Consider the following 12,047-nt stretch of genomic DNA (forward strand, 5'->3'; position numbering starts at 1 on the left):
ACTTCCCTATTCACAACACAACCACCAACCATCTAAGGAAAGGCTATAGTAGAACATGAAAGATAAAGACCGAAGCAAATATAAACTAAGAAAACAAACCTGGGGTACACTGATCACACAAGGAGAAGAAATCTTTAAAAAAAAAAAAAAATTATATATTCAGACAGCTAAGAGAAGGTATTATTGTTATTAGAGCAAGATACTATTTAAAAGGAGCAAAGTCAAAAAACAAGTTTTGGGAAATTAAATATATGATAACATATGAAAACTCAATAGAGCAAAAAGAAAATGAAATGGAAAATAGGAAAATACAAGAAAATTAGAAAAGAAGTCAAGAAGGTCCATTATCCCAATAAGAAGAGTTTGAGAAAGAAACAGAAAGTGGAAAGAAATAATCAAGACCTCATTCAAGAAAAAGTCCCAGAATTAAAAGGTGTTTCCAGACTAAAAGGGCACACCAAGTACTCAGCAACATGGATGAAAAGAGACCTACACAAGGACCCCTCACTGTAAAATTTCCAAACACTGGAAACAGATACAATCTCAAAAGCTTTCAGAGAATTAAAGAGAGAGGGGAAGAGAGAAAAGCGTAAACAAGGCAGAAAAAAAGGAAAAACGAAACACATACATACACAGGTCACATATAATATTTGAGAAATCAGAGTGACTTCAGACTTCTCAAAAGCAATATGGAAGCTAGAAAGCAATGGAGCAAAATTATAAAATAATACAATTTTACATGTAGTATTAACCTAACCAGATAATCAAATGAATGTCAGAGTAAACTAAAACCATTTTTTTTAAGATTTTAATTTTAAGTAATCTCTATACCCAACATGGGGCTCAAACTCAACCCTGAGATCAAGTGTCATATGCTCTACAGCCAGGCATCCCCTAAAACCATTTTAAAACATCAAGTAAGCCAAGAATGAACATGACATGGATCACAGCAAAATGGAAATCCAACCACAGGAGAAAGTGAAGGGAATCCCACAATAATGGTTGTGTACCAAGTCTAAAAGACACTCAGTCCAGAATGGAGGTCAGAGGGGCATGAGAGACTGCCTCAGGAAGATAAAATTGATAACAATACCTGATATGTCTGAACATCTCAAGAGACATTTGATGAAAAGTTCAATTAGTATAATTACAGCAAAAACTAAGCCAGGGGTGGGGCAGAGACATTGAACTTCAGCCAGATCACCCTATGGTAAAGCTTAACAGTCAACAAGTCACTGAGACTAGATAAGCTCTTTAGTCTCCTAACGTGCAAGCAGCCGACCACACCAAGAATTACCAGACATCTGAGGAAAGGCTCTGTCACAAAAGGCAAAGCAAAAACGGTGAGAAAAGCATACAAAAATGGGAGAAAATTTGGAGGAAACAGATGAAAACTTGGTGGGGGGTACCTACTAACATTTCTATATGCTAAGCAGTATGCAGAAATATATATACTATATATTCTAGTACACTATTATACTAGATAGCTGGGGTGGAGTGGAGGGAGGCAGGGAAGTGCGGTACATTGTATAGGACAGGAAAAGTGATATTTTACAAGAATACTGAATAATCAAGAGTGCTGGAATCATAACTATTAAGAAGAAGGAGTGCCAGGAGGTAAAGGAGATCAGCTGAGTAGGTGATAACAAAGCTAAATCCTCATTTTCTATCCAGGAAGTGAATAAAACCGAAACAAAAGCACAGAGTATTATATTTAACACACACTATACAGGGCATATGAGTTAGACACAGTTCTAAGGGCTTTCCAAATTCATTTCCTATAACAACCCTATGAGGTAGGTACTGTTATACCCATTTTTTTTAAATGAGCCAAATGAGGCACAGAGAGGTTAAGTAGCCCAATATTACATAAAACTAACAGTTGACAGAGGAAGATTCAAACCTAAACAGTCTAATTCCAGAGTCCATGCTCCTAACCATCTAGCCATGCTGCATATCCAGGAGCAATATAAGCATATTGTTTACAGACTAAGAAGTAAACATGACAATCATCTAAAAGAGGTGAAAGTGACTGCTTTTGGGAAAGGAAAAATGGAAAGGAAGGGGGCAGGAAGCTTTTGTTTGTTTCCATAACCATGTAAATTATTTGACCCTTTGAACTGTGCAGGTACAACCTAAATAAAAATTAAAGCCTATAATTTAGTATTTTATAGTTAAGATATTTTATCTAATGCTACCGTCCTCAGAAGTAGGCAAAATGAGTATTACTATTTCATAGATAAGACTTTCATTCCTCTTTAATAAAAATTTGAGAGCCTACTACATAACAGGCATTGTATTTAGAAAATAAATATCAACTCACCTCAATGATGAGGTGAAAGAGGTGCAAAAGAGCAAGTCTTTTTATTCTTTTCTTTTCAATTTATTGCATAAATTATATGATCCTGCATCTTTAACAGTTGTGCTTATGATGAGACAATATAAATTTTAAATAGTGACAGAAAAAGCAGAGAAAGGTCTGCTCGTTAATTCATTCAAAAAATATTTAGTTCTTGTCCTTGAGGGGCTCAGAGTCTTGTGAGGAAGACAGGTAAACATAATTATAATTGAATGTGTGCAGTGCAGTTAAATAGAGGAACACCAAAAAGTGCTCAGAAAACAACATTCCCTGGGTAAAAGGAATGCTTCAGAGGGAACATCTGAGCTGAGTCTTGAAGGATGAAGAGAAGTATGACCAATTTTACTTAAGAGGCCGTACTAATAGTTGGAAAACACAAAAGACTAGAGATCAGTGTGAAATACCTGTATCTTCCCTGTGTTATAAAGTTCATGTTAAAAGCTAAAATAGGACATTAAGACCTTTTTGATGAGAATGAATTTTAAAAAACAAGATACATAAACTCCTGACCTGTGTTTCTAATTTTTATATTCTTGCCCAATGATCAACTGAAAGCATTTTCCACGTGCCTAATAAACATTTTAAATTTTAAAGTGTTAAGAGTATTATTTCAAAAGAAGACTAATCTTTCATTTGCCTTACCACCAAAAAATTTCACTGTTAACATGGTTTCTAAGTCATATATTGAAATTATAATGTACCCCCTCCTCCCATGAGAGAGAAATTGGTGACCAAACCCCAGAAGATGCAAGTGACACAGAAGCTATCATGGGAAGAAAAGGTAAGAAGAATTTTTTTAATCATTATCACTTTTTTTCTCTTGTAGATACTCTCAAATTCCCTTCCAAGAGCAAATTTCAATGAAACATTTCTTCTTCTAAGCTTTAGGGGTAAAAGAAATAATATGCAGTAAAACACCATAAAGAACATAATATACATGTTTATCCTTATTGATCTTTATAGGTATTTTAGGACACATTTTGATTTTTCAGCGTTTAAAGGATACCTATGAAACAAAAATTTTCTGGTTTTGATGACTTAACTTTGATGTTAACTAACAAAGGTTCAAATATGTAATAAATTCAAAACAGGTAGAGTCAACTCAGATTACTTTACACCAACATTTAATCATACTTCAGTATATCTTTTTGTCCCTTTATTTCCAAATCTTTCTACATAATTTGTCCCTAATTAATCTTCATCTCAGTTACTATATAGAAAAGTTAATTTTGTACTAAATATCTTAAACTGGCCTCTACCCCTACAATTAAAAACCTTGTTCTAAGTAGCAACATCTGACTTTAATTGTCTGGAAAAGCAAATTGTGCAAAGCTCTATCATGACCTACCACCAGGGGAAGAAAAAAAGGAGAAAGTCATGCCAGGAGACCACAAATGGTAATTAACAAAAATCATGGCAGGTTTCAATTCAAAATGCTTGGTTTTCATTTGTGTATTTCATCTAAGCTTTTATTTCTCTGAATTTAGCATCCACATAATATACCTGATTTTCAGGGGTTTCACTCAGTCACACCCCTTAGATTTAGAAAACATTAATATTTGGGGTAAATAATTCTTTAAAATTATAGTGAATATTAGCAATCACAGGTTAATATTAGCATATGAAACAAAGTTTTATCAATAATTATAAGAGGACTATTAAGGAAACTACCCCTTAGAAGAGGTCTACCTCTTAAGTACAGTTTTGTATACATGTTACAGAATACATCTGGTTAGGTAACAAGGTTTTAATTATACGACTCCTGGAAAAATTATAAAAATCTTGAAAGACAAGATTTTAAATCATTTCAATTAACCATGCTTTACACCTTTTGAGTAACTAAAAAAAATATGTATCATGAAAACCTCACTGCAACATTGGCCTTTGTTCTCTTTTTCTTAAAACTGCAATTCTTTTGAAATACGCTCAATTTTTCCGAAATGAAAAACCACAAATACACATTTAGAATATAAATTTCCAATTGGTTCGATGAAAGTTCAATCACAAAAATCTCCAACTAACACTAAAATAATTAAAATGAACAGCCTTTGTCATTAACTCCTATGATAATATTTTGATCAAGGTTAGTCACAGACCAGCAAATCTGTGAAAAGAACATTCCTTTAAAAATCAACTTAGTTTAAAGCCATGTAGAATCATTAGAGATTTCACAACTTTTCTAGGCAGTCAGCTTAAAAGACACAGTTTGATTCAATGGCATGCTTAGAGCATTATTTCCAATTCAATTACAAAAACACTGGTTTAATACTGTATTTTTGGCTTTAGGTATTTTTTTGACAAAGAAGGGAACAGGTGGAATAGATTATCAGGAGAACAAAGTCTTATTTTCATACCTCTACAAATTCAACCCTCCAAGACTTTCCTTACTCTTTAAAATGGCTACCACCTTGATCTACTTATACAAAAGGAAAAATGTACAGGATACTACTATCAAAGATGAATCTGGTAATTTTGACAGTGTATATCCTCCTCCCCCACGACATACTTTTTAAGATTCCCATTCCTGTTCTGTTCAGATAAAATGACCATTAAATAAGTACACAAAAGTTGGTCAATTACAGTACAAGGGCAACCTATATAACCCAGACTAGGTCATCTTTCCTGTAACGTCTGACTAGGAAAAGCAGGTAACATTATCTTTCACAGACTAAGATCAAACACAGTAGAAGTGAAAAGGATTGTCCAACCTAGTAAAGGAGAAACAACCGTGGGAGGCACAACCCCCCATCAAGAGATGATCACAAGGATTTTAGGAATTCAAATGAATAGACTTACTATTATACAGGTTAGCACAAATTTTCTGTTCATAATAAATCTCTTTAAAAAGCATTTTATGATTAACAAAAACCACTCGGTGCCCCCCAGGCCTACACGTAATGCTCAATAACTCGTCTGTCAAATAGTTTACGTATTACTTACACCCACTTGCTATCCACTCTGAAACCATTCCGTAACACTCTTGCGCTAGGGAACTTACCGCGAAAACACATTTTCATATACAAAATTGAAAAACTATGTAATGCCTTCGACAAATGTCGTGCATACGCACAGCTACGAAACAGATTAAGTGTGAAGCTGCTGCATGTCTGCAGAAACATGGCATGAGCTTACCTCTCATCCTCGCCATCCACCAGGGGTGTCGTCAGCGGTAGCACCTTCAACGGGAAAAGAGAAGCAGAGGCTGCTAGGCTGCTGCTACTCCCATCTGAAACTGCTGACATTGCCCCACTGTCACCGCTCATAGTCTGAGGTAAGCCCACTAAGGAGGGTGCCGCTGGGCGCCTGGCATCTTCAATTTGGCTTCCAATCGCCTGAGCTAAGGACTGTGCAGAGAACTGAGTAGAACCTAGCGGGATCTGTGGTGCCAGAGGCAGATTTATATTAGTTGCTATCAAGGGAGGTTGACTAACACTTGGAACCAAATTACCATTTTGAGTGGCAGGGGTCTGTGCTATATTCTGTGGTGGAACCAAGTTTGTGGGGGCAGAAGGCATTCCAGAAGGACCAGCTGAACTAACCTGACTGGTAAGAGAAATACCACTAGCAGAGGGCAGAGGACTAACTGCAGGCAACTGCTGCGAAACTTGAGCTACTGATTCTACTCCTTGTGGCTGGGGAGGCACAGGTAACAAGGTACTCTGGGGGGCAAGGACCAATTGTTGAGGGAGGCTCGAAGCACTAGTCTGAACTCCCTGATGAGTAATCGCAGTTTGAGCGGGTGGACCTATCTGTGACGATGGAGGAGCACCTTGCTGAGTAACTGAAGGTGTGACTTGGGTAGAGGGCGGCTGCACCGCGGTAGGTATGTTTGCTTGTTGACCAATATTTGCAATTTGACTGCCAGTAGGCGCAACAGCTCCTGCCGTGTGAGCCTGGCCAACGGGCTGGCCAGATGCCCCTGCAGGTTGTGCTTGGATTGCTGCGGGCTGCACGGGCAGCTGGAGACTCTGCGGCTGGGCCGTAGGAATCACTGTTGTCCCTGCTGCCACTCCTGCAGCACTGGGCTGTCCGGAGGACACCGCTGTTTGAAGAACCGGCTGCGGCTGTACATACTCTGCAGCGGGATTCGGAGTCACTGCTTTACCATGGCTCGGGACCGTCTGCGTACAGACAGCCGCCTGCTGCTGTCCGTACTGTAACTGTTGGGCTGGTGCCCCCGGAAGGGGGGCTTGCACTGGAGGAGCCGTCTGAGAGTATGGCAGCTGGGGTTGAGCCAAACTGGCAACGGAAGGCTGCTGACCTACAGCTGAAGTTACACCAACCACACCAACAGGTGACGGCTGGATACCAGCTGCAGCACTGAGCGTGGCTTGCAGTTGAGGATAGCTCAGTTCTTGAGGCTGTAACTGTACTTGCGTGATCTGTGACTGAGAAACACCGGCAGCACCGGGGCCACTGAAGTCCATCTGCTGAAGAGCCGGCGGCGGCGGCGGCTGCTGCACCACCACGGTAGGGGCCCCCATCTCTCCACTTCCCACACTCTCTGTGTAGTGACTCAGTGTGCTGACGCTACTGCTCACTGAGCTCCCGCTAGTGCTCTCCCTCTCAGAAGTCACTTCTACCGGGTTTTGTTTTACAGTTTCCACCACTTTATTTATCACCACACCTTCTGCAGCAGGTACAGCATTTTCTTTCTCATAGAACTCGGTGCAAGTCCATCTACCTTTTTTAAAGGGTTCAGAACTAGAATCTAACTTCACAACTCTGAACCTTGACGTGTTAACTGTGGGTTGCTGCTGCTGACTTGAAACTGATCCCACAGTCATCCCTGCAGCTGCGTTAGGGGCACTGTTAACACCAGCGGAGGAAGAAACAGTACCATTGCCCATGCCACTCAAGATATTCACATTAACACCGCTGCTAACTCCAGGCCCAACACTCCCACTAGCAGCACTAGGAATATTGCTTGCATTTATATTAGCATTACTAAGCATGCTGCTCGTCACACTAGGATTAAAACTACCCACAGCAGTAATGTTAACATTATTCATTGTATGAGTGCCAGTAACGGAACTTATACCTATACTGCCGGTCGTACTTGGAGCACGGATATTAGTCATTACAGATGCAGGTGAGCCACCCGATGATACAGCAGAAGTTGGTGCAGCTGGTATAACACCGTCAGAGCTTCCAGTGGCAGAGAGTCTTCTCGATACTGGACTTGAGGGTGGCCCTCCGGGGATGGATGTACTGGCCACACCAGCATGGGATGGATGGTGGTGCCCATGGTGTAGGTGGTGCCCATGATGAATGTGATGGTGGTGATGGAGGTGGTGTGGATGAGCATTCCCATTGATCACAACATTCTGTTGGGGAAGGTGAGGCAAATGAGGCTGCGGAAGGTGGGGCTGGTTGGGAGAGACTGCCCCAGGTGTCTCAGCTTCCTGGAAGTTATTTAGAGTCTCTTCTGAGGAGCTGCGTTCAGGCTCCCCCAAGTCAGTAGCCCTGGAAAGTGACACATCAAGGATCTCGGAAGAAGACAGATCTTCCGTGTGAGATTCATCCAGATCATCATAGCTCTCAGTGTCCTCTGCTATACTGTTGTTAGAGCTGATGCTGGCGGAGATCTGAGCCGGGGTAACGCTAGTTATCTGGAAGCCACTTTTCTTTTTCATTTGAGTTCCGCCTGGCGCAAGAGGCTGTGCCTGCAGCTGAGCCTGCGAAAGGAGGTTCAGGCTTTGTGGAGGCGGAGGCTGTGGTCCCGACGTAGAAGATGCTGCAGGAGGTGGCGGCTGGAGCAGCGACGGAGGCGGAAAATCCTCGGAAGATGTGGCACTACTAGCAACGCCGGTACCTGCTGCACTGAGAGCAGAGGCGCTGCCACTACCGCTGCCCCTTCTGGGGAACATTGCCGGGTGCGCCATCTTCCTAGCACTAATGTCTGCAGCGGCCGCGGCCGCGGCGGCGGTGGACTCAGGCGGCTGGTGCATTGTGTCGGGTACCGGGGGGCGGAGGAGGCGAGTGCAATTTCCTTCTGCACCGTAAGCTTTGTATTCAAGACGCCGGGGAGGAAAAACGGGACCTGACGCTCCGCCCGGCGCGGTTCCTCCTCCTCCTCCTCCTCAGCCGAAGGCGCCGGCCGCTCCTGCCTTCGGGGGCGAGCTTCGGGAAGGGAGGATGAACGAGGGTGAACAGGGCGGCCAGGGACCCGAAGGGGGGACCCCTTCAGTCCTTCGCCATTCACTTTCCCCTCTAGTCTCACACCCCCCTTTATATTCCGCTTCACGTGGGGTGCGGGGCAGGAGGGAGGGGGGAGACAAGGCAAGGGGGAGACAAGGGGAGGGGGTGGGAAAACCGAGAAATGCCCACCTTCTCCGGATAACTCAGAAGCCACCTCAACCCCTCCTCCCGCCGCGGCGGCGGCGGCCGCTGCAAAACCCTCCCGGTCGCTCTGCACGAAGGCAGCGAGGAGCGAGTGTCGCCTTCCCCTCGCCACCCCAGCGCCGCCGCCGCCGGCGAGCCCCGAGCTCAGTGTCGCTCAAACCTCCCCTCCCGGCCCCGCTGTCCCCGCTCGGCCCTCCCCCCACGCCCCTCGGACCCTTTCAAACCCCCTGGGCTCGCGGCGGCTGTTCCGTGAGCAAACGCTGGCCGCGGCTGGGGCCGGGGCGGCGAGGCTCGGAGCGGGGCGGCGGCGGGGCGCCCGGTACGGTGAACCCAGCAACGAGGCGCGGGCGGGCGCGCAGAGACGCCGGGTCCTCGCGGAGCACGGCCGGGGCAAGGCGGCGGCAGTGGCAGCGGGAGCCCAGGGACCGCTCCATCACTGGCAGCCATGGAGCCCGAGCATTTTCCTCCCTCAGGGCAGGCGCCTCGGCTCGGCACACGTCCTCGGGGAGGAAGGGGCCGGCGCCCGAGCCTCCCCGGAGGGCGGCGGGATGTGCGCTAGCGCAGAGGGGTGCGAGCCGCTCCTGTCCTCTTCCTCCGCAGCCGGCTCGTCCTCACCCTGCTGCTCCCGCGGCCCGGGCGGGAGGGGGCCGCAGGCAGCGGCGGCTCCTTCTCGGCGGCGTTGGTGGCCAGACGGGCTGGTGCAAGCGACTGCAGCCGACGCCGTTCAAAGGAACGAGAGGTGGGGTTGGTCGGTGTCGGCAGACGGGGCGGGTGAGTGGGTGGGTGCCGAGGGAGGGCGGCGGGCGGGGAGGGGGCTGTGATGGTTGTTACTAGTGCTCTTCTCCGGCTCCACCGTATCCCCCAGTCTCTCGCGGCATCGAGAGAGGAGGGACCAGCGCCCGAGCGCAGGAGGAGGAGGGGCGACCGCCGGCGAGAGGAGGCGGTGGCGGTGGCGGTGGCGGGGGGAGGGGGCAAGCAAAGGAGAAGGAGGGAAGATGGCGTCTGCGCATGCGCCCCGGCGCCGCAGACATAAAGCCGGATCCGGCAGAGAAGGCGGTGCCGGGGCTTCGGGCCTTGCCGAGCGCTGGTTCTCCCGACGGAAATTGCCGAAGGCTCGCGGAGGCGCCCACGCCGGGGGGAGGGGAGGGGGTGGGGGGATGGGGGTGGGGAATTTCGGCCGGGGGAGCGAATCCGGGTCGGCCTGTGAGTTTCGGCCCGAGTGGGGGTGGGGCAGGGTGCAGGGCGCGCGCAGCTTAGGTGTGTCCGCTCTGTTCTCACACGCGGCCGGTGCGCGCGCGCGGGCACGAGGCAGGGGAGGGGGCGCGGCGGGGAGGGGCCCGCGGAGGCTGCTGGAGCCCTGGGTCTCGGGTGTACGCGCCTTGGGTGGTGTCCACCCCGCCTGCGGAATGGGTAATGAGGCTTTTCTCCGCAGCAACAGCATCACGAGTTTCAGTTCCCAGGAGCCTGCCGTCGCTGCCGCCACCGCCACCGCCACGACACGACATGAGTCAGGCTTTCTTCCTTGGCGCGTGGCGGAGCCCTCCTCCCCCTCGCCGCACCTGGGCTCGCCCCCGGCCCGCGTCGCCCGCGCCCCCTAGGCGGAGGCCCCTGCGCCGGGAGCTGCGCGGTCCACGCAAGGCCGGAGTGTCTTCAAGATAGGTGCTGCCTTTTGTGCAGTGCTGTTGTGGCTGCCATGCAGTCCCCTCGCCCTTCGACGGGCAGGGGTGAGCTAGCCAGGCAGATGTTGCAGCTGTTTGCTATTAATTGCCTAAGTTCCTCCCGGGTAGGCTCTTCTCTAGAGATGGCGTGCTTGCAGTCCATCCCTACCTGGAGGGAAGAAGGAGCCTAGCCCTGTAAACTAATTGACCTCAACAGGTGGAGCTTATCTCCGGCAGAAGGGTCTTTCCGTTGAATTGTCCAGGCTATATAGCCCCCACAGATTTGACTTAAAAGACAAATCTTGGTGGCAACACGAGTGCAGTGATAAATGAAGACCACCTCTTACGGTTTGAAAAGAAAAAAGGCCATCTGCAAATCCAGTTTAAAAAAAAAAACCTGCATGGTCTGAGCATAGTTTTACAGAAGCAATGTTAGGTTTGATAGGAGGCAATTTACTGGAAGTTGCTTCCCTAGCATTACCCGTCAAAACGTTCTAGCTCTAAGCTAGAATGTACTACGAAGCGAGAATGTACTTCTCGCCCAGGAATTAAACAACAACAAACTGATACGGAAAATCCTAGAAAGAATTTTTTTTTTAACTTAGGTTGTTGGGGAACTAAACTTTTATGGTTAGACAACTAATTTAGGAAATCTCACAAATTTCCAGATCTATAATCCTATTTCAGGAGCTTGTTTAAGCATAAAGAGCTGTAGTTTCTTGCAGTTTGATAGACATCTAGTTGTCAATTCGGTGCATTACCTTTAGGTTACTCTATTGTCTTCATTCCATCCTTCGGTGTGTCACCAAATGCACCCTTAACATCCCATGTATATCCTCTATCAAAGTTATGATATATTGTTGCTTTTTCTGTGGTCTCCCCCACTGAACCCAAACAGAGGACTGCCTTTTTTACTTTAAATTGCTACTGTGGAGCTTTGTGCTAGGTACAAAGTAGGTGCGCACAAATATTGAAAATGGTGTGATAATAAACATGAACTACATGTGAAAAGATTCTACTTGTTTTAGGATATTCATGATTTTGTGAATGACTGTATTTTTACATACCCATGGCCATTGGTGTATTTTACAGTAATTTTTTTTAATACACAACAGTTCTTGTTGCAGGTGAAACGGGTGGTTAATGGTGGCCATCCATTGTTGAAATGCAAATCCAACTTGCTATTTCAACAGTTTGTGAATGGAAAATAGAAACTGTCTTATCCAATTGAACCTGCAATGGAATGTAGATAGACAAAATGTGTTTCTTTGGACTAGTGTGAAAGAAAATGCTCTTGATCTTTCAAAATGTTGCATTAGGTCCAAGTTTTAAATTACCCCAAACAACAACAGCTCAACACCCCCTTGGACCCTAAATACCCTCTGTGATTGTGCTGATAGGGTTAGAAGCAGAAGAAACAAAGTCTTACCCAAAGTTGACAGAATGAGTTGAGATAGCCCTATAAAAGCAGATACTTGTTCTGATAACCAGTAGTAAATGATAGTGTTTTGGGCTGTTTTGATTGGGGGGGAGGGCAATGGCCTTTTCAAATGTATTTCATTTTTGTCTGCCAAATCACTTTCAAATTCCTGTTTAGGCTGCATCAAGCCCCACTAAGCTATAAGGAACAACTCTGCAATTATGGAAACCTGAGTTTTAAAAATCTCTCTATATCTCTCAGTTAC

At 46.1% G+C, this 12,047-nt stretch overlaps 2 protein-coding genes across 4 annotated transcripts in view; one reads left to right on the forward strand and one right to left on the reverse strand.

Annotated features, from left to right (window-relative positions):
* TSC22D1 (TSC22 domain family member 1) overlaps positions 1 to 9,003 on the reverse strand; it is a 133,439-nt gene extending 124,436 nt beyond the window's left edge. For 2 of the 3 annotated variants that reach the window (XR_004299223.1, XM_032402978.1), the window contains exon 1: positions 5,492 to 8,912. Coding sequence is in view for 2 of the 3 variants with exons in the window: in XM_032402978.1 (XP_032258869.1) it covers positions 5,492 to 8,310 (2,819 nt within the window). In the remaining variant the exon portion in view is untranslated. The other variant, XM_032402977.1, reaches the window with a different exon arrangement.
* LOC116631426 (collagen alpha-1(I) chain-like) lies at positions 8,498 to 10,363 on the forward strand. Its single transcript, XM_032402541.1, has 2 exons — positions 8,498 to 9,443; positions 10,137 to 10,363. Exons 1-2 carry the CDS (start codon positions 8,498 to 8,500, stop codon positions 10,361 to 10,363), a joined length of 1,173 nt encoding a protein of 390 aa, XP_032258432.1.
* Positions 10,364 to 12,047: the final 1,684 nt, after the last annotated feature.

The sequence above is a fragment of the Phoca vitulina genome, unplaced genomic scaffold, assembly GCF_004348235.1.
Source record: "Phoca vitulina isolate PV1807 unplaced genomic scaffold, GSC_HSeal_1.0 scaffold5, whole genome shotgun sequence".
NCBI classification, from domain to species: domain Eukaryota; kingdom Metazoa; phylum Chordata; class Mammalia; order Carnivora; family Phocidae; genus Phoca; species Phoca vitulina.